General features: G+C 40.5%; 2 protein-coding genes across 2 annotated transcripts in view; both read left to right on the top strand.

Moving 5' to 3' along the window:
• ERCC6 (ERCC excision repair 6, chromatin remodeling factor) overlaps positions 1 to 10,410 on the top strand; it is a 46,232-nt gene extending 35,822 nt beyond the window's left edge. Inside the window, 9 exon segments of the mRNA XM_008502029.2 lie at positions 1,262 to 1,480; positions 2,150 to 2,260; positions 2,669 to 2,788; positions 3,799 to 3,893; positions 5,736 to 5,881; positions 5,967 to 6,668; positions 7,273 to 7,474; positions 7,812 to 7,890; positions 8,280 to 10,410. Of these exon segments, the coding sequence (XP_008500251.2) occupies positions 1,262 to 1,480; positions 2,150 to 2,260; positions 2,669 to 2,788; positions 3,799 to 3,893; positions 5,736 to 5,881; positions 5,967 to 6,668; positions 7,273 to 7,474; positions 7,812 to 7,890; positions 8,280 to 8,708 (2,103 nt within the window). The 3' untranslated portion in view covers positions 8,709 to 10,410.
• A 6,059-nt stretch (positions 10,411 to 16,469) lies between these two features.
• LOC103535968 (bone morphogenetic protein 2) lies at positions 16,470 to 21,140 on the top strand. Its single transcript, XM_030453209.1, has 5 exons — positions 16,470 to 17,031; positions 17,216 to 17,355; positions 18,062 to 18,178; positions 18,933 to 19,134; positions 20,692 to 21,140. Exons 1-5 carry the CDS (start codon positions 16,470 to 16,472, stop codon positions 21,138 to 21,140), a joined length of 1,470 nt encoding a protein of 489 aa, XP_030309069.1.
• The last annotated feature ends 1,385 nt before the right edge of the window (positions 21,141 to 22,525 follow it).

The following is a 22,525-nucleotide window of genomic DNA, read 5'->3' as shown; positions in this document are numbered from 1 at the left end:
GTGGTGGCATGGCCAGATAAGAGTAGGATTGGAGTGGGCTTCACAATATATTTACGATCTTGGGAGCAAATTATGGTTTGTTGGATGACCTTCTATAGGTAACTGTATGCATGCTTTTAACTGATTGCAAACGTGAAGCAAAGGAAAAGTAACTTGTCCTGAGAGAATAGTTCAGGTATGATAACTTTGTGATGCAACAGTTGATTATTTCAGTCTTGACACATAGCAGAGCAAACAGCAAACATTCTTGTTACTGTTTTACTATATGGCATCAAAAGTGGTGCATTCAGGTGGGTGTACTTGCTGTCCTCACGGTTTGTCTTAAGTTATCTACTAACACAGAGGGGTTTGGAAGGAGGGACACAAATTCAAATAACAAACTAGATGGAGTTCCCTCTCTACCCTGGTGAGACAGCACGGGAAATGCTGTATCCAGTTTTGGGGTCCCCAGTTCCAGAGAGAGAGGGATCTACTGGAGAGAGTCCAACAGAAAGCTATGAGGATGTTTAAAGGACTTGAACATCTTCCCTATGAAGAATGATTGAGAGAACTGGGGCTGTTTAGCCTTCAGAAAAGAAGGCTGAGAGGGGATCTTATTAATGTTTATAGATATCTGAGCTGTGGCTGTCAAGAGGAAGGGGTTAGTCTCTTTTCAGTGGTACCCAGTAATAGGACAAGGAAAAATGGCTAGAACATAGGAAGTTCCACCTCACTATGAGGAGAAACTTCTTTACTGTGAGGATGATGAAGTACTGGAACAGGCTGCCCAGAGAGATTGTGGAGTCTCCTCCTCCGGAGGCTTTCAAAAGCTACCTGGATGTATTTCTGTGTGACCTGCCCTAGGTGATCCTGCTTTGGCAGGGGGGTTGGACTGGATGAGCAGGAGAGGTCCCTTCCAGCTCCTAACATACTATGATTCTATGAGTTCTTCCTTTTGAGTAGGAAAAATTTGTGCGTTAAAACTAGGGACTGCTTTTGCTAATGTGGAGATTGTTGCAGAATTGTTAACATTGTCACCAGAAAAATCTCACAATAACATAAAATTCCATTGATCTTCTCTTGTGCTAATTTTTTTCTTGACACTTTCCATTAAGTAAGTATCAGCATCCATTGGCTTTTCTAAAGAGCAAACCACTATTAAAAATAAAATTCCTGATGATGGCTAGATTCATCTATTGGTATTTATTTTTCTGAACCACAACCCACACGGACGCAAGTATTTGTCAAGAAAATAAAAATTTTTTTTCTCCTTATTCCTTAGATTTTCTCAGGACTAGTATCTTTGAGAAAGATTTGCAACCACCCTGACCTCTTCTCTGGTGGTCCCAAAATTTTGAAGGGTGTACCAGATACCGAAGTGGAGGAAGCAGATCAGTTTGGATATTGGAAACGTTCTGGAAAAATGATAGTGGTAGAATCCTTGCTGAAAATATGGCACAAGCAGGGTCACAGAGTATTGTTTTTTACTCAGTCAAGACAGGTAAGATGGAGTAATTTGTTTTAGTTTTGCTGTTGCTAAAATGAAAGAACAGTGTGTGTGTCCCAACAAGACCTGTAATTAGAACCACCTTTTGTAGTGTCCTTCTCAGTGTTGTGGCAGTGTTGCCCAAATTCAACATTCTGGTTCAAAGCTTGTATCATTTGTACCCATATAACACCAGGCTGAAGCAGTGATGATGTATTTATTATCTCTGCTGTACAGTCTCAGGACAGAATCAGTAGTAAGTTTGCCCCCTCTGCTTAGTGCACATGCACATCTAATCCTCAGAATTGTCTTCTTTGGAGCATTAGCCAAGAGTGACCTTCATTTATTTTCCCTGTGTATTCAGAATTTATCTTGCTTGTGGGCATTCCCTGGAATTCTGCACCATTTACCTGGACCATGGCTCCGGACTTCCTAAAACAAGCACAAACATTGTGCATTCAGCAGTGAAATTACTGCATTTCGGCCCCACACCCCCACCCCCATCCCCCCCCGCCACATAATTCCATAAATTAATGAATTTTCTGCTCATTTAAGATTCACAACCTTTTGGTCATCATCCTGTGTCTTTGATTGGTACTCAGTTTGTACCAGAAATTCTTATGACTTGATAAGGTTACTTGATAAGGTAATTTAGTTTTCACATCTGGATTTCACTTACAACAGATGCTGCAGATACTTGAAGTCTTTGTGAGAGGCAGAAACTATTCTTACCTCAGGATGGATGGCACCACAACAATAGCTTCCAGGCAGCCCCTTATAACAAGATATAATGAGGTGAGATGTTGCATCCTGCACACTAATGCCTGTGTTTATTAACTGAGTTCTTGCATTCCTTTTTGGTCTGTTTTTAAATGCACTACTTTAGGTTTGAGACACAAAACTGGGGAGCTGAGTTCAATTAAATCACTTTATTGGGGGGTGGGGAGGTGGTGTTAGAAATACTTACTGTTTCCTTCACACTTAAGTTGGGTTTTCTGCTAAGAGGACGTTATTGGATAACTGTAACTGGAATTTAGACCAAATTACTTCTATTTGTCAAAAGAAATGTGTTCCTTCTCTTGGCTCCTTTGCATCTTTGCAAGTAATGCAAATTAAAAAAAGAATCCAGGAAATTAAAAAAAAAAAATTATCTTGTTGCTCTTTGGCATTTCTTGCTTTAATAAATTATCTCTTTTATTATAGGACAGATCCATATTTATTTTTCTGCTAACAACTCGTGTTGGGGGCATTGGAGTTAACTTGACTGGTGCTGACCGGGTTATTATTTATGATCCTGACTGGAATCCCAGTACAGACACACAGGTTTGTTTGGTTCATTACATTCCATTTACCAGCTAAGTTGAAATAAAACTGAAGATGAAATGACATTTATCTCTTCAAATAGTGTTAAAGCACTATGTTGCTCTTCCCCAGGTTGCTGTTCCCAGCAACGCCTGCTTAGGGTTCAGTTCCATATTATGATTCCTCTTGTGGCAAAGCCAATTTAAGTGGTTCCCACCACATCCCCTTTATACCTTACCTCACTTCAATATTGTTTATTCATATACTAGATGATTACACTGTTTAGAGTGTAGCCTGTGTGGTTTTTACATAACTAAGCAAACAAGATGTTTCTGAAGGGACAGTATAGCTGAGCAAACTCTTGAACAGGCATATGACTCTGTTTGGTTGCAGTACAAGGTAAGAAAAGAACAAATGTTACTTAAATTGGCTTTGTCACTAAATAATGATATGTAGCTATGTCCTTAGAAGCTGCTGCTAAGCCTATACCTTAAAGAGGTTGTTCATTATAGTGTGATGAGACTCTGGGTTACCAGATCCCTTAACTGTATATGGAAAAAACTATTTTTGATGAAAATCCTACATAGCGCTGAGATCTGTTAAGCGTCACCACTTGGAGTGGTCTGTTTTAGCAGTTGGTTCAAGACACTTGTGGGAAAGCTTTCAATTAAGAAAAAGAAACTCAAAGAAAATGTGTATAGTAAAGCTCTATTGTGAAATAGATCCCATTTAGAGGACGTCTATATAAACTACAGATCCTAGATAAGAGTTCTAATTTTAATGTAATTTATTTTTTGCATGTATTTCTCAGTACAACTGGAGACTTGTCTTTGCACTTATGTAAATTTTATCAATCATTTTCCTTTCCTATTGAGTTAGTTGTCCTAATGCTGTAGAAATATCACAGCTATGTAACTTATTGAATTATTTGTTACATGTCCAAACGAGGTTTGGAACAGTGGTATCAATTAGCTCTCTGTCAAACATGTCTAAGAGACTGACATCCAGTAACCAAGCCTTTTGTTTTCCAGGCTCGGGAACGTGCTTGGAGAATAGGCCAAAAGAAACAGGTGACTGTGTATAGGCTTCTCACTGCTGGCACTATTGAAGAGAAGATATACCACAGGTCAGTAAGAATGCCTTGTTGGATACAGCCATGTGCTCAAGATAATGTTCGTAGAAAATTTGAGGTGTTGTAACTGGATGTGCACACATGGCTTGTAACCTTGGTCATGATGGGCATGGCATGGCAAAAATTTAAAAATTTCTGATGACAAATGGTCCTTCTAATGTTACATTTGCAGGTGTGTAGGGTTGTGCTGCTGCCTCTGTGGCTCCAAGACCAGCAGCTGTGTCCAGCACATCCAGAATTCACTGTAAATAGGGAAATATGAGGTGTGAAAAGGAAAAAATGAGCCTTTTAACCAAAGCATGGGACTCAACAAGTCTGAAATACAGATTGAAAACAACAAGTTCTTTATATTGTCCTTAGGATATATATGAAGATGTGTGTGGAACATACATCCATTTACTTCTCTGCAAACCCAATTTGATTTTATTTTCAAATCATTCTAAAGTGGGAGAATTAAATCTCAAGAACCACCAGTCATAGCCATGTTATTTCAAAATGTAGCTAAAGCCTTAAAGTGCTCACATTTTGAAGTCAGTGAAATATTCTTGTTTCCCCATTCAGCTTTCTCAGTAGTTAGCTTCACTTGCATGAATTCCAAATGAATGTATATGGGAATCCTCTGTCTAGGAATTACTCTTTAGACCTGAATTTCCTCCTTGAAAATGCAGATGAATGAAAGCTCTAAATAATGAAATACCAGAATTTATTGAGTGCCTTTTTAAATTTTTTCTACCACATGGATACAGAGCATCTGCAGCTGCTTGGCTTGCATCCCTCTGCAATGCTTCTGTTTGAACAACACTGACCACATCAAGGAAGTGGGTTTTAAGGGTCAGGACAGCCAGCAAAAATTAATTTTATTTCCAGAACAGTGAAATGGACTTCAAACTTAAAGCAAGTTGTCTTTTCTCTTTGTCTATGTTTTCCTCTCTGCAAATATGTGGTCATCTTCGCAGGAAGCTATGAAGCTCCATTAGTTTTTAAAAACTTTAAAGTTTTCTGATGGGTACATTTCAATAGCTGGCACCTGTGTTTAAACTATGTTTTTGCAAATTGAATTTAAAATGTTTCCCTGCTTAATGCCAGTAGAACCAAAACAATAATAAAAACACTTCTTGAGAAGGGATTTCCAGATCTTTTTAGGGAATATTTTTTGTACAGGAAAATAGTGTCTAAAACTTGCAGTCAAAAGCTCTGTAGTACAAACATGGCATAGAATTAGATTTACCAGTAGTAGATTTTTGCATCTTAATTCTCCCCCAGCTTTCAGTCCTCTGTGGTTGGGCTTTTCTTTTCCCTTCCTCTCAACCATAAGTTTGATTTCCCTTTTCAGTGCTTGTCACCCAGTCATCCCCATCAGACTGAGCTACTCTGCTGCTTTTGGTTCCTTCAACCAATTAAACCATTAAAATCTTGTAATTTTAACAAGTTTTTAGGTTGGTTTGTTTGTGTTTTGTTTTTTTTTAAGGAGCTTTCTGATAGTTTTGTTGTAATATATGCAAGCTTTACAACTGCAATGGATAAAAAAAATCCTGCTGTGAAGTTATTTATTGCTTAGTTAAGGCATGCCTCATAGGACATTTCAGGAGGGTGGTTACCTGTTGTGTTATGGGGCTGTTGCAAAACAATAAATCCCTGTGTTTAACAGTTTAGTCAGTTGTTTGAAAGTTACTTAATCAAGATTGTCTTTTGGAAACTAACATCATCTTCCCACCGCTTAATTGTTCTGTGGGGTAACATTTGAGCATATACAGTTTTTCTGTTTAAGTACTGTGTTCAATACTTAAACATAGCTAGAAGTTGCTTCCTGCATGAAGGCCTTTTCTTCTTTTTTAGACAAATCTTCAAACAGTTTTTAACAAACAGAGTGCTGAAAGACCCAAAGCAGAGGCGCTTTTTCAAATCCAATGACCTGTATGAACTTTTTACTCTGAGCAGCCCAGATGTGTCTCAGGGGACAGAAACAAGTGCAATTTTTGCAGGTATAAATTTCTTTTCTGCTTGTTTAAAAGAAAAAAAATACATGAAGTGTTTAATAAATGGGTACTAATTTCATTCATCCTTCAGGTACAGGTTCAGATGTTCAAGTCACAAAACACCAGTTGAAACAGAAACTTGAAAAGACATCTGAAAACAGCACTTCTAAAGGTGACCTCCATCTTACAGAAAGCAGCTCACCTACGTACAGCAAGTCATTCCATTCCTACTCAACCACCCTCATGATAAATTCTCCATCTAAAGCAATAGAGACAAGTGAGGGAACCAAAGGAAATTTGGAAAATGCGCAAGCTGCTACTAATACAAACTCACTGAATAAAAGCATGGAGGAAAGCTTAGAAAAAGCTGACAAATCTGTGTCCCAGACACTGCCAGGTTATGCAGGGTCTTCAGAGAATGCCAAATATCTGAATGCTATAGTGGCTAGTGAAGTACATGGAGCAGCTAATGCAAATGCTAAGGGAGATTTTAGTTTTACGTGTGGTACAGATGGCTCCTGGGAAAAGCTGGCTGATAAAACTGAAAATGGGCAATTAGATAACAATCATTATAAATGTACCTCAAAAACAAAGCACAGGGTGAATGTGTTGTCACATGAGAGCCACCAAGATAAGTCTAAGAAGAAACATCACAAAGGTGCCAGATTTGAAGGAGAGCACATTCCTTATCTAGTGAAAAAAAAGCGACACAGAAAGGAGAACAGTGAAGAGAAGGAGGAAAACTCAAAGAAAAATGATGATTATGTCCTGGAGAAACTTTTCAAAAAATCAGGTAACAGTTGTTATTTAGCTGCTGAACAGTGTCAGACCATTTAAACAGAAGTATATAAAATTTATGTAAGTGAGGGAAAGAGCCATTCTGCTATTCTCATGGTTGGAGCTACATACAAAATGTGTTTTATCTGTTCTGTTACTGTAGTGAAACATTAAAAGCTTCATCATTGAAATGATCCAGTTCTGAGTGTACTAATTAATTTGGCACAGGCACATAAGAGAGAGCTTCAGCCTTTTGGAAACACTTCTGGATATGGAAATAATGCAGTGTTTCTTCTGGAATGTAACCAATCTTCATTTACAGAAGGATTTCACTTCTGTCCTGTCCTTAACAACAGACATTATCAATTTACTCACATAATTGCAAAGTCTGTTGTGAATAATGACTTTGTCAGCTCACCAAAGTGATTTGCTGACAAATTGATTGCTCAGCTGATAGAAGGGTGTTCTCTTATTAGAAATTACTATACTAAAGTGCTGAATATAATCAACCTGAAAAAAGGAAAAATGTGATTGTGGCATTCACTTAAATGGTGACTATTTAGTTTTACAGGTAGTCATGTAAATTAACTTCACCTTTTTTTGTGTCTTCTGGTTTTTAGGGGTACACAGTGTTATGAAGCATGATGCCATTATGGAAGCTTCCAGTGCAGACTATGTGCTGGTGGAAGCAGAAGCAAACAGAGTGGCCCAGGATGCCTTAAGAGCCCTAAAAGTCTCTCGACAGCGATGTTTAGGAGCTGCTTCTGGTGTGCCAACCTGGACAGGCATGAGTGGTCTTTCAGGTGCACCATCAACAATAAAGTGAGTTTGGTTCTTAAACTGCTCTTCAAAAAAGAGAAGGGTTCTTTAGGATGCTATGCACTTACCTTTTATTTTGCATCTGTTACACGTGCAGTAGCATGTATCAAAGTGGAGTTTCATGTTTGATACTTAATGAAGCCACCAAGACATGTTACAAGCCTGGGAAGTCTATTCTGACTTGCAAAGCAAACGTTGTTGTAGAGTAGGGCAGAGTGAATTTGGATACAGCCATATGCTGTCAAGTGAGAACCCCAAAATGCTAAACACAGTCAGTGTCTTCAGCAAAACTGTTCTAATCACTTTGAGAAGGATTATTTAATTCTTTGTGGGCTTCTAGGAGTCGGTTTGGTCAAAAAAGGAACCCCATGTTGCTTTCTTCACGTTCCACTTGTGCATCACCTGCAAATAAGTGCAAGGTAAGAGATGGAAGCTAACGTTTCTCTTTTAACAGCTGATAAATGTGAAATGTTCTGATTTATGCAACAAATCAGATTTATAATGTGGATGTCTCATTTGTCATAAGGTTATGTACAATTCTTGAATTTGTAGTCACCCATTAATCTGATTTTTCATGTTTTGGTGTAGCATCCTGATAAAGTCTAATTCGATACAGCAGTCACAAATTGCAACATGGTCTGGTTATCTGTCTTAACCCCAGAATGTGGTACCTCTTCACTGTGTATTTCAGACTGCTAGCTTCTGAGTGTTCAGGTTTGTTGTTTCAGTCCAAACAGCAGGCAGATTGTAACAGTTTCCTTGGATCTTAAAACACAACCTTCTCCATAGTCTGTATGTTTATTTGCAGGATTCAAATACCATAAAGAAAGAAAACACAAAGAAGTCTGGTTTCACTGAGCATTTTGATGGAAAATCTGGAGAATCCTCATCTGGTGCACTAGATTCTTCAACTTTATTAGCTAAGATGCGGGCAAGAAACCACCTTGTTTTACCACAGCGGACAGTGAATGAGGGAGCTGGTCAGCAGCAGCAAGCACCCCCCCCATGCCCAGGTACAACAGAATACGATGAACTGCTCGTGGATTTGCGCAATTTCGTAGCGTTCCAGGCCCGCGTGGACGGCGAGGCCAGCACCCAGGAGCTACTGCAGGAGTTTGAGTCCAAGCTGCCTGCAGCACAGTCCTGCATCTTCAGAGAACTTCTCCGCAATGTCTGCACCTTCCATAGGAGTCCAAGTGGTGAAGGTATCTGGAGGCTAAAGCCAGAATTCCGCTGACCTTTGTCAAGGCAAGGCACCTGTCTGTCCTTGACCATCACTCTGCTTTCAGAGACTTACAGCTTCTCTTTTAAAATGAGGAATTTTTTTCATATTCGCAATTTAAAAATTGACTTGAGCAGCCAGTGGTTCAGTGTATGTTGCTGGCTCAGAGCTAACTTAATTTCTGATTTACACTTCATATGAAAGTGCCACCTACCTCACAGATGAAACACTACAAAATATCAGCACCTTTTCTTTAAAAAAATCTTTGTATAATTGGAATGAAGAGTACATACTGACTTTTTGTTGTAATAGGAACCATGGAGATTGTTGCGGGTTGTAAGACTGATTTCTGTGAAATTCTAAGAACTTGATCCTCAATTTTCTGTAAATTACTTGAATGGTCGTGGGGCACACAGTGTATATACCATTAAAAAAAAAAAAAAAAAAAAAAAAAAAAAAGTTGATGGGGGTAAGAAATTCACTTGGACTGATAGGTCAAAATCACTGTATGATATTTTTAACAGTAGTGAGAATTTTGTTTCAATATTGATGCTTTCATTTTTGCAAGCATCTGGTATATGCTATGCAGTGTAACTTACATCACTAATTAACTTCTAGTTGCAAGTCACACCTTTTCTGTAGATAGGGAAAATCTGTCTTCCTGACAGTCATACAAGTTCTAATACCATTTCCTTCCAAGGAAGGAAAGATTGCATTATTTGTAGTAAACTCAAGTACTACATTAGGTCTGTCTTCAAGTGTGTGTGCTGCACAAGGAAATATCAAGGAGAAAATAATAGATTTTGAGACAGAAAACACAATCTTGCACATTTTTATAGCAACATTAAACTCTGTGGCTTAAATGAGGAACAGTTAAATAAGCCTCATCTGCCTCCTATCCCTAAGCTCTGGAGGAAATGGAAAGTTACAACTGTGATACTGTGACAGTGTCCTGTTTACTTCAAATGAAAGTACAAATACTGAAGGATGAATGGTTAAACAAGAATACAAACTTTCTTCTCCTTCTTCTCCTCTAAGATACTTTAAGATGGCTTTTCCTCTTGGTTTTGTTCAGTGCTAAAGGATCTGTAGATATTTGCAAAAAGTAGTACCTCACTCTTTCGATATCTGGTCAGTTGGCTTTTCACAGACTGGATTGATATGACTTTAATTGGACCAGTAATGAGTGAAAACAAACTGAATACACTTTTTATCTCCAAAACTATGGACAATTTTAATCAGTTTTGCGTGTCATGTCCCCATGTGCCCATATGCCCTGGGAAGAAACCAAGAATTTGGTTGTCAGCAAAGCTTCTGTTGTCGTTTTAGCAGTCAGTTCTGGTGTCCTGCTTTCTTTACTACTTCCAATCTTAAATACATAGTTCCTGTACTAGAGAAATTTGCAGCTTCTCACTGACCTGTTAATGTAAATACACTTGCATGTCCTTTTTATAAATTCTTAGCTTTTATAGACTTATTAAAAAAGCAAAACCAGAAGTCTGTTTTAGAAGTAGTCTTTTGGTGCAGGGGGAAGAACGGGGTGGGAGAGCCATCTTTTCCTCTATTGTGTGGCTCTGTCTAAATGATTCATACTACCTTTATGTATATTTCCATTTTTCATACAACTTCAACTTATGCACTCTAGCAACTAGATTTTTTCCAGTGCTAGCTTTTGTTTAAAATGCTTAAATGACTAAATATATAATAACAAAAAAATATCTTTAAGTAGTAAATCTCAAAATTGTATGGGATTAAAGGTCTGCAAGCTGACTTGCAGGTAAAATTTGTTGTGGATATATTGTAGCTGCTATACATTTTAATGTAGAAGAGTTATTTCAGAATAATCCTACTTTTATTATTTAAAACATTGTGGGGTTTTGTTTGTTTGGCTTTGCCTGTGTATAGTGAATTCCTTTCACATATTTAAAGAATATCTGAAACAATACCTGACTAATGATATTGCACAGTCAAACTTGTTTACTATTAGATAGTCTATAGATACATAATATTTTTAAAAGCTTGTATTTTAGCCTTCTCAATTTCCAATTATTCAGTGCTGCAGTTGGTAGTTGCTACTTAATTTGTGCAGGATTCCAAAAATCACCCAATTGGAATACTTGTGGTTATATACTTTCCTTTTTTTCTTTGGTAAAAAGGGGATAAAAAATAATCAAAATACAGACGGTTATTTAGGAATTGTGTTGGAAAATAAAAATCATTCAATTGTACTAAGAAAAGACTTTTCAGCATGAAACAGTGAATATAATCTTTACATAGAGGAAAAAAAAAAGTATACCACAAGAGACTGCTCAAAGCTTCTTCCCTGTAAAGATGCTAAAAGCAGAGCACCATGCTACTCCAGAAATGCTATGCCAGTGTACATGAAGTGACCTACTGCCCATGCAGCTTAGCAGAGAAATGTATTTGAACAATAATCTGGAAAGCTAAAGAGTAAAAAATGGGATTTTTCTGTAAGCAGTTGTGAAAACTGTGTACCCTGTGTGGGTAAAATGTACTGTGCTGGAATGTAGACAGCAGAGGTTAAAACTTATCGTAATTGTTTCTCCTGCTTTCCTACCATATTTTAAAGGGAGGCAGTGGTGTGTGTGTAAAAACCCTCTTGCTTTTAGTAAGATGTTCCCCCCATCCTCTTCTGTTCTTCCAGGTGCTGGAATTCATCCTTTTGCTGAACACTTAGGTCTTGTAATGCCAACCCACTCTTCTTTAAATTCTGACGTAGAGAAAAAACATTCTTCAAAAAGTCATAGGTGTTTGACTCTTCTGAACAGTAGTGACCTGTCACAAAGGAAATGTTAGCAAGATTCTTAATGGATAGATTGATAGAAATGGTATTAAAAATGCAGAGGAGCATTTTTAAATCCCTAACTTCATACTGTGGCTGAGCCTCTTCTCTAAGGGCTACACCATGTGGAGGATTAAGTCTATTACAACTAATAAAGGTTACCCTCCCAAGTAAAGCTGAAGAGATTTGGGGTATTATATCTGTAAGTTTTGGCTTTAGATGATGGTCACCTATAGACAGTTGTACTCAAGTCACAAGATGAACTTTGCTTTTGAGTCCAAGACTCTTAAACGTGGCTAATTTTTGCTGTCTCCTTGTATTGCAATTCTTTGCTTTTCAAGAAGCCACAACAGAAGGGACAAGACTTTCTAAAGGACTTGCTGGGATTTTTGCTGTTGTTCATAAAATTCAGCAGGACTTTGACTCCTTGAGCTACCAAGTCATTAGGACCGAGAAGTTTCTAGTCCTTCATCCCTTGAGGACATAGCCTTCTGCCATGAGCCTTCATCACAGCAAAAAAGCAGGGATGCTGCATGCACATGAACTGACATGGTCACAAACCATCAGCTTTTCTCTGGTTTCTGTGTGCTTCCTGGTAACTGCTGTATGGAAAGGACAATTAGACACCAGCTGTATTCCTGAAAAGGGACAGACTGTTGCACAGGCTTTTGGTGGACTATTACAAAGACTGAGCTCATTGCCTCCATTTTGGGTAAATTCCAGATCCAGGTGATGGCAATGGTTTTAGTAGCCATATGAAGAGACCTTTGTGTCTTCATTCCCCACATGAAGTTATGTATGAAGTACTCTTGGTTATACTTATACTGAGGTTAGTCTGCAAATGAATCAGGGCTTTTTTTTCCTTATGCACCACTTAATTGAGTTTGATAGTGAATGAATACTGCCAGGAGCTGTATTGCCCTATCATTAGTACATAAAGGAAAAGCTCTTCACACAGGGAGAATATTTGGCATTTGCTAAAAAATCTCTTCAGTAAACAATGATCCTACTGTGCAACAGCCTGGATATGAGAGGGGAAACCCCATAACAGCATTGGTGGGGAAGGAGAGAATTTTTCAATAGATTTTTAAAGTGTTGTAAGCTTAGATCTATTAAAAAAAATAATTCTGCATATAATGATAGACAGAATGTCCACAGGGGCATCCTTTGGAAATGCTTCAGGAAATAATACAGTACAAAATCCTGGCTGGAGAAACAAGTAATGTGGCATCTTATTGTCTAAATCATTAATTCAGCAACTATAGTTTACACAGGCCTATCATACAAAATTGCTGAGAGCCCAATTTTTGAAGGGCTTGAGTAGGGCTCATGCCATGGAGTCAAGATGTGCCAGCAGGTCTGTGCTTGGGAGTTTATCTCCTCTGGGAGAGGTATTTATATATTGTATTCATGGTAAAAACACTCTCTGCTACTTAGGGCCACTTAAAATTTCCCTGTTCCAACATTCAAACTAAATGCTGAATATATGCTTACTAACTCAGTGGCTCTCTCCATCAACCCATCCTCTAGGGACTGCTATTCTAGGCTGTAGGGTGACATCAGCACTCCTACTTCACATGGGTTTGTTGATGGGGCACAGTCCCATTCCTTCAGCTGAGGCTCAGAAGATGAAGCTTTCCTTAGTAATTATTAACTTGTACAGATGACCCTGGTTTTGCTGCCTCTGCTATTAGTAAAGAGAAGTCTGACATCTTTCACATAAGGGTTATTCCTCTCCTTTTTTTGAATGGGTCTAAGTTTGTATAAGTGAGTGAAATATCCTGTGTTCTTGCTCTATGCCTGCAAAAGCCACAGTGATGACTGCACCACATCATTGCTGTTTCAGGGAGCAGAAGACTACTTTTTTTCCAGAAAGATCTGTTGTGAGACACTAAACTGGGAACTACAGAACCTGCACAGAGTGTAAAAAGAAGCATCAGGCATCTATGCTGAGAAAGAAGCAATTTCAGCCTGCTCTGTTCTGGTAGTTTTTGTTTGTGCTAACATGAAATTAATGGGAGAAGGGAGAGTATGTTCTGAGCTGAGGTCTTAATTTCTGAATGGTAGGGCTGGACTTGAATTTAAGTCCAAACTTGTTGAGGTTCTTAAACACATGGCAGCTCCCAAGTAAAGTTTGCTTTGCCCATTTGTGATACCATGCTATAGCCACGTGTTTTCAACATTGCTGCCCCATATTAACCATAAGAGCATAAAAGATGATGTGGTAGGCCACATAATAAATGACACCATTCTTGCCTGTAAAATGGGTAAGATTATTTCGAGCTCTTCAGGTATTTATCCAGTTATTTGAGAGAGAAAGAAGGAGGTCCTGGAGTGGGTCCAAAGGAGGGCAACTAGGCTGGTGAAGGGATTCCAGCACAAGTCCTATGAGGTGAGGCTGGGGGAGCTGGGGCTGTTCAGCCTGGAGAAGAGGAGGCTCAGGGGAGACCTCATCACTCTCTGTAACTCCCTGAAAGGAGGGTGTAGCCGGGCGGGGGTTGGTCTCTTTTCCCAGGCAACTCTCAGCAAGACAAGAGGGCAGGGTCTCAAGTTGTGCCGGGGGAGGTTTAGGTTGGATATTAGAAAGAATTTCTTTACGGAGAGGGGATCAGGCATTGGAATGGGCTGCCCAGAGAAGTAGTGGATTTTCTGTCCCTGGAGATATTTAAAAAGAGACTGGATGTGGCACTCAGTGCCATGGTCTGGTAACCTCAGCCGTAGTGGATCAAGGGTTGGACTTGATGATCTCTGAGGTCCCTTCCAACCCAGCCGATTCTATGATTCTATGAAAGGTAATGCCAATGCTCAACTCTGAAGAATCCAGTTAAAAATGTAAGTTGCTAACTATCACAGTTCCCTATAGATTCCCTGCTTTCCCAGGACTCCCAAAGCCACACTGCTCACAACACACAAGTTGATAGAACCTATTTTTATTGTGTGGAACAGGGAGGTTGAAGCCTTGCACTACTTGCAAGCCTGTAGGTAGTATCACCAGTGGAGCCATGTCCAGAGGCTTACATAAGTGGTGAGTCATACAGCCTTAGGAAAGAATAGGGACTGAAGCTTTCATTATGTTGTTTGCCTAATCAGAAATACAAAATAAAAGAACACAGCACTCAGTGGGTTATGTTTGGCTAACTGTAGGCTGGAATTTCAGTAGTTGTACTACTGTGATTGAGGCATTTCATTGTTTGTGGTCCCAGCTTATATTAAACAGAGAAGATTTTTTTCATAAATCTTTGCCTCTAGGGCAGAGTTAAGGTTGTTTGGGAACTCTAGCTTTGTATTTTCAGACATTAATGTCTGGAAGTAGCACCATGGGAGCAGAAATGGAGGTATATGCCTTGGGAGAATACCAGGAGTAAATGAAGAGGCCCAAGGGCAGGGTAGGGTTTGTGAGGATAAGCATGTGAAGAAGCAGTGGAGCTAAGAAAAGCTTTTAGGGTGACTAAAAAATAGTCCAGTGATGATTTCTCATATATTACTAGTCTTTCTATGTTCTCAGGCATGTAGTTGAATAGATATTACTTTATGCAGCAGTGCTGTTAGTTATGAGCTGAGATACCTACAGCCCTTAGAGGACAACTGGAGACTTCTGAGGATCAAAGCTGGCTGTAGCATTATGTGAAGCAAGAGTACTCTTTACTTTGCTCTTTACTTAATGGTCTGATTAGCCCATCACTGCTCATTTTACACCACCAGTCCTCTGCACCTCATGTGGCAAACTGGATCAGCAAGCTTGTCTCCTGGTGAAAAAAAATAGCAGTAAGTATCCAAATTTTTTTCAAACATGGCCAGGACAGCTGAAGGCTGGAATGAGTGACAGTAGGAGGAAATCTAGAGCAAAGAACTGCATGGCCGTATGCCCTAGGAACTTCAGCTTTAGAGCAGCAAAAAGTAAACTCTTCCTGTAACAGAGCTGTTTTAAACAGTTCAGATTAAACCTTTTTTTTTTTTTTTTTCTTTTTTCTCTTTTTTTTTTTTTTTTTTTTTTTCCTCCAAATAGATAATCTGAGAATATATAGAGCTGTAGCTTCTTTTGTCACCAACTATGTGTGTCATAGCCCTAAAGGTCCACATACTTGCTCAGGGTGAGTACTCCTGTCTAGCATAAGTCTTAAACAGTGGAGCCAGAGAACATGTTTACCTGCTCCATAATGTACCTCCTTCTGCTTTCCTACCTGGAAAGGGAACACAAGGCCCTAAGTGACCACACACAAGTGAACAGGAACTGCTTCATGAACCATCAGGAATGTTCTTCACTAAGTTAACAAGAGTGCCTTAAAAGGAACCAGTATGCTGCATGCTTACTGTCTGGGTTTGTTTTTTCTCTGCTGTTTTGTTAGTTTCATTTTTGTTGTGGGTTTGTTGTGGGGTTTGGTTTGGTTGGTTGCTTCTTTTTCTGGGGGGGTGGGGGGGGGGCGCTTGAATTCCATCAGCCGAAGGATGGGGGCTGGAGGGGGAAGCAAACTATTGAAAACGGGCTTGGGGATTATTTAAAACTTAAAATAGCTTTTCAGAACGCGTATTCCTCCCCTCATCCCCATTTACTTCTAAAGATGTCTGCTGTCGCCACACTCCACTCTCAGAAACCCGGGCCCTGTCCCTAAACCCTCCCTCTGGGCAGCTGCAGGACTGCAGTTCGGGACTTCGGCAGCGCAGCCGGGTCGGGCCGGTCCCTGGACCCTCATCGAGAGAACGCTGCAGGCTCTGAAACTGGAAGATACAGAGGGTCACGCTCATTTTCAAGTCTACCTTTTAGTGCTGTGGCAATGCCAGGAAACAGCATCTAGGATCAGAAATATCCAAATCAAAGCCTTTAAAAAAGCCCAAAATTTAAAGAACAGTATTTTCACAAGTGCGGCTCTCACTGCAGACACCTGCTTCCCCCTGAAACCAGCAGCTATTCTCCTTCTCTGGATCAATCTCCAGCCCCGGCGGGCGGCCCCTCCGATGTTAACGAGCGAGTGCCGATGTCCCATAGAACCTTGATGACCCGGGCGAGGCGCGGCCGCCCAGCCCTTGGGGCAGCGGCCGTCAGGGCTCAGGACCCTGCCCAGCGCTCCCCGTATTCGCCTCGCCCGCCTCCGACTCTGCGGGCCAGGGCCCGTGGAAGGGCCGCTGACCCCTCTCCCCACTGCGGCCACCCGGGGCGGCCTCCCATGGCGGCCCGGGGGCTGCGGCTGGGCCCGGGCTGGCTGCCGGGTCTGGGCTGGCTGCCGGGTCTGGGCTGGCTGCTGGGTTCGGGCTGGCTGCTGAGTCCGGGCTGGCTGCTGAGCCTGGGCTGGCTGTTGAGTCTGCCGGCGTCCAGCGGGCTGCCCTTGCCCCCCGGCCCACGAGACGAGGTGCTGGCAGCGGCTTTGCAGCGGCTGCGGGAGGTCTTCGACATCGAGGAGGTGCCTCCCGACGTCCTGCCCCACAAAAAGCCGCCGCAGTTCATGGTGGAGCTCTTCAACAAGGTGGCCGACGCCAACGGCATCACCCGCGCCCCGGGACTGCTGGAGGGCGACGTGGTGCGGAGCTTCGAGGACCGAGGTGGGCCGGGGACGGCGGGGGCCGAGCCGGGAGGGGAGCGGCTCCGTGCCCGCTGCGGAGCTCCCTCGCCTCCCTCCCTACCCCCGGCAGGTGGGAGCGGGCACCGCCGCTGCTGTGGAGAACACGGGGGTGCAGCTCGCGTTGCCGGGGTGTCCCGCGGTTCCTAAAATGGACTCTCTTCCAGTTCACGTGGACCAGCACCACTTCTATTTCGACATCAGCGCGATGGAGAGGGGCGAGCAGATTCTGAAAGCTGAGTTCAGGGTCTTCAAGCTGAAGTGGACACAAGTCTCTAGGAGGCCTGATGTGAAACACTTCTGCAAAGTAAGTGGGGAAATTATCTACGTAAACATGTTCTATATTTCTTTTTACTTAATTGTTTTCCTTTTTCTTTGTCTCCAATGTGCAAAAAAAGTAGATGGAAAGTTTTGCCTTTGGCAGTATGCTATCTTTTTATACACCTTGGTAGTGGACCATCCCTAAAGATACTTATGTCAGACTTCTCTCAAACCATACCATACTTTCCTGGTGTTTGAAATGTTTTGAAATTTAAATTGAAGTTTGTCTGCTTGTGCCACTCAAAATAAAAATAGTAATCTGGTATCTGTTGGAAAATAAGGCAGGTGAGGTCTCTGTTCTTGATTGTGCCTGTTCCTTTGGCAGAAGGCAAGATCAGACTTTTTGCAAAACTGAAGGAAAAGATGTGAAGAAAGAGTAGACTTTTACAGTGTTCGGTGTTCAAAAGAAAAAGGGAAGGAATGGTCAGATATTTTTTTTCACAGTATCAGGTAGTCCAGTTATGGTATCAGACAGTCCAGTATCCTGCTTTTCAGCACATGTAGAAATAGATGTATGTGCTGATACTTGTTCTCCTGTTAAACTGCCTAAAAACTACGTTCTGCTTGGTTTGGAATGGAAGTACAGTTTTCCAGCCATGATGCGACAGAATTGTGCATAATCTTAATTTTCCTTGCTTTGCTAGAACAACTGTTAGAGCTTTTTATTATTTTTCTGAATTGCTCTTGTCAAGGTGGAAGTGTATGAGCTCTTGGAAAGCGGAAGTAAGCCACAAAAAAAACATCTTATTGCATCAAGATTAGTGTCCTTGTACACAGAAGGCTGGGAAGTTTTCAATGTTACACAGACAGTAAGTGGAGATGTCTGACTTCATTTTCATTCTAAATCTCCATTTGGCTTCATCTGTTGACTTCTTTATTGGCCATTTTTTAGATTTGTTTTGTAGATAACCTTCAACTATAACAATACGTGAATGCCAAATGTGGCATTTAAACATACAGGGGTTTGGGGTTTAAATCTATACTCTTGAACAGCGGTTCTTGTTGCCAAAGTTTTAGATCAGACTGAAAGTGTGCTTAGGCAATCGGTTGAAATCTCTCTTAAATCAAGATAGCTCTGTCTGAGATTCGCCTCACCTTATCTATTAGTCTGTAGTTATAACAGATAAAGTGAATTTGCTTGATTGCAAGTTAATTTCTTCAAATGTTATGTCTATTAGATGTAAATGAGCTCTAATAGTATGGAAAGCCATAGAGTTCAAAGGAGTTCATAGTATTCTGTTATTAAGATTGCTATGAAAAAGGATTCTGGCTAAAATCAGAGAGGATGTATTTTAATGTTAATTTTAACTCCTGGACTCATCCGTTCACTAGTAAATTCTCTGAAATTAATTATCTTTCTGTAAATGTAGCTTTGAGGAATGCATATGATATTTTCAATTTTTAAATACAGCTGCACAGTGACCTTGCTTCTCTCATAATTACATGTTCTTACTCTCTCATAGCTTCTTGCCTATTCCCTTTTCCTAATAGAAATATTGCTTACTCATAATGCTCTAACAAGAATATTGAAACAATATTTTTTTGTTTCCCTTTTTTTACCAGGTTTCTAAGTGGCTTGGAAACAGCAGCTCCAGCCATGGCTTTTTGATAACTACAACTCATGTATTCAAGAACAGAACTGAGCACAACCTGGTTAAGTTTGCCAAGAGCCTGGGCACTTTGCAGGAAAGCAGAAATGCTCTCCTTGTCCTCTTCACCAACAGTAACAAAAGGAGATCTTCCAGCTTTGTCTCCTCTTCCACAAGTAAGCTCACACAAAACAGTGGAAGTTGTTTTAGAATATGAGCCCCCTGTTCATCTTCTGTTACCTTCTGCTGCCTCGTGTACCTTCAATTGCTTCTGTATTTACTTGCAGAGTTGAACAGGTTTGAAGTTCAGCTTTGTCACTTAGCAGTTTGCTTTGGTAGTTCTTGCTAGTGGGTCAGACAATATCTTTGTTGCCTCCGTCCTCAGAGGCAATATCCATTTTAAAAGCCTAGAAAGATTTGTTTTGCTTACAATTACTATTATTTTTGTGGTGGTGAAGATTGTGTGAAAATTGTAAATTTAGTTCAGGCTAAATAAAACCTCAGTGACACGAAAAAATCGTGAAAACGTTGGTAAAGCAACTGTAGACTTAAAGTGCAGTTTTCAAGAGCAGAAGAGGTTAAATGAGCAGTTTCTCATTCTTGGATAGATTTTTAAGCACCTATTTAACTTTGGTGGCTAATTAGCATTTTCACTGGAGACAGTGCCCTCATCCCTTAAATTACAAAACACAGTGCTTTCACCTCTCCCCCTGGTCTTCTAGTAAAGCCTGGTAAATCTGGATTATGGAGCCTTATTTGGATTTAGATAAATTCAAAGAGCAAAAGCTGGGACAAGGGGCAAAAATGATTCTGTTCTGGATTCGCAGGGTTTTCTGGTAAGTTATCAAATTTGCATCTGAGAAAGAAAGTAGGTGGGACTTGCATCAATATTAAGATCTAGGTGGTGAAATTTATTAAAAATAAACAAGGGTGACTTGTTTATTTTTGTTTTGCAAAGAAAATTATTATAATAGAATCATAGACCTCAAGTTGTGAGCATAAAGCTTTGTGTGAGATATTGTGCCAGGACTGAGAAACGGATTCCCATTTCTCAGTGAAGGATCTCCCTAGACCTAGATGTTGTTTGTGGTCAGTGAATCTGCAGACTGCTCCTCAGTCAGCCTGTGTATCTGTGGTTTTCTACCTGTGTATGTGGATTTTGAAGCATCCATGGACATTTATGAAGGGTTCTCAGCCTATACTTTAAGAATACAAAGCAATTGTCAGTCAACTTTATTCTCAAGAAGGGTTCCATAAACCTGATGGTATTTTATTCACTTCCAAAAATTGAAAAAAAAAAATAAAAGTACTGCTCTATAGTTACATGTTCTGTTTTGCAAGTGTATGGGTAGAGTTCATGCGAGGAGAATACTGGAGAGGAAGACTGTGATCTCCACACTCTGTTAAGACTTCTCAGTGTGATGTGTGTTGCAGGAGTGGACATAAAAATACCATTAATATCATTCTGACCAAATTCATCTCTAAAAAGGGCATGTGAAGTTCACAGGACATATTTAGTATATCACTGAGTTTTTTCTTCCTATTTCTGCTGAGTTGCAGCCTTTCAGGCCACAAAGTGAAGCACCAGATTTGGTAGTTTTTGAAGTGTCATTTTAAAATCCACTCTGAAGACTGATGTAGATTTAAATAGATGTAGAATAGGCTTCATGCAGAATATTGAACTTGAGAAATTAATGTCTTTTGAGAAAGATTAACATGCAACTTCCTTTCAGATGCAGAGATGAACCCTGCCAAAAATGATGCTTCACATGTGCCTGGTGAAACTCAGCTCACTGAACACATCAATGAAGGCATCAGCAGGAGACCTCGAGCTGCTGGAATTCCTTCTGCCAAAAGCCAGGGAGCAGTGTGCCATCGAAGGGAACTCTACGTTGACTTCCGTGCTATTGGGTGGTCAGGATGGATTATTTACCCGAGTGGATACAATGCATTTTATTGCAGAGGAACCTGTCTTTTCCCCCTGGGAGAAAGTCTAAATGCAACAAACCATGCTACAGTTCAGTCCATAGTCCATACACTTAAACTATCTCAAGATGTCAGCACACCCTGCTGTGTGCCAGATGAATTGAAGTCCCTCAATCTTCTCTACTTTGATGACAAAGAGAATGTGGTCCTTAAAAACTATAAAGACATGGTGGCAACTAGGTGTGGTTGTCATTAGCAGGGCCTTTTTTTGTTTGCATTTAGCCCTGCTCCTGGATTCAGTTTCCATTTTGCCACTGAAGATACCAAGGGAAATGACACTTGAGATTACAAGGCTGGAGAACCAGAAACTCAGCAGTGCTTCAGATACTTCTCCCCTCATCATGGCTGGGTGGAAAGGTATTCAAGAGTTGCTTTCAACCCATGGGAGGGTACGGTGATCTTCATGGGGACCTCTCTACACCAGAGGAAACAATTAAAACCTGGAATTTTTATGTGAAGGATTTTAAACACATGAAATTGAGCATTCGAATTGAGGTCTTGTTCTGTATATTGAAGCTTGGAATTTTCTAAATGTAACAGCCATGGTGTCCTGCTTCAATCCAGGACAGTCATACAGATCTTCCAGTGACACATCCTTACTCAGTTTGACTGCATAATTAGTGGGTGTGTACACTCCTAGAGTTCTCAGGATAAATGTTTTCCTAGAGATAACCCAGAGACCTTGTTTATATCTTCCCTGTAAATGTACTTCTTCCCCCTATTCTGCCTGCAGGTCTACCAAATGCAGAGACATCCTTGAAAGTTTTTCTGGAACTCACATGCCAATCTGAGGGAACACACAGCTCAGCATTTGTCTGGGAATTGATAAACTTGGCTTCTGACTCAGGGCTGCACCTCTGACTGCTGAAAGGTCAGCTGGTCCTTCTCTTCATAAAAATCATTCTCTTCCACCATGGGCTGCTGTGGCTGTCCGGGTGTGTGGCAGCAGAAACTGCATTTGGGTGTTTGTACAGTGGCTATGCAATGGCATCCAAAGTCAGGGGCAGGGTCACAACCACTTAGTAGGAAAAAAGGTGATCACTGAGCTTTGGAGGCCTGTGAGAACACACCGGATGATGACCTGTGTCTGAGGGCTGTTTGGTTGAAGGTAGCTACTGGTTCCCTTCAATTCCTTCTTAAAGCATAGGACATAGATTTGGAAATGGTCCCTCAAGGTCTTCCAGTCTTGCTACAGTTTAATGCAGCAATCAGCCCATTGCAGTTCCTCAGTCAACTCACTGAGTTGTCACTTAAAGCCTGTTCAGGTTTCTTGTCTCCATTAATCCTTGAAGGAGGCTGACTTCTAACAGCATGACATCTTCTGTGGGTAGAAATTTCACGGAGATTTTTTTTCCTCCAGTGAATTTAGAAAAAAAAAATATTTATGTAAATTTTTTTTCTGTAAATACTGATGTCTGTAATAAATTTATTTTATATAAAACCCAAGAACTTGGAGTATATTAACTTAATCTGTAATATAAAATTCTAATTTTCAAATAAATGTAATGTTTTATTGGTCTGGGTTTTTTTACTGTAAATGAACCTCCTTCCCAGAGTTACAAATTGAATACTTTTCCAGAA

Source organism: Calypte anna, chromosome 6, assembly GCF_003957555.1.
Source record: "Calypte anna isolate BGI_N300 chromosome 6, bCalAnn1_v1.p, whole genome shotgun sequence".
Lineage (NCBI taxonomy): Eukaryota > Metazoa > Chordata > Aves > Apodiformes > Trochilidae > Calypte > Calypte anna.
Note: the sequence above shows the minus strand (reverse complement) of the source record. Positions and strands in the feature narration are given on the sequence as shown.

Bases quoted from the DNA above. Each gene is read 5' to 3' on its own strand.
- LOC103535968 (XM_030453209.1), top strand. From the start codon at position 16,470: ATGTCCCATAGAACCTTGATGACCCGGGCGAGGCGCGGCCGCCCAGCC. The intron at 17,356-18,061 runs GTAAGTGGGGAA...GCTCTTGTCAAG, and splicing joins ATGTGAAACACTTCTGCAAA to GTGGAAGTGTATGAGCTCTT. The intron at 19,135-20,691 runs GTAAGCTCACAC...ACTTCCTTTCAG, and splicing joins CTTTGTCTCCTCTTCCACAA to ATGCAGAGATGAACCCTGCC.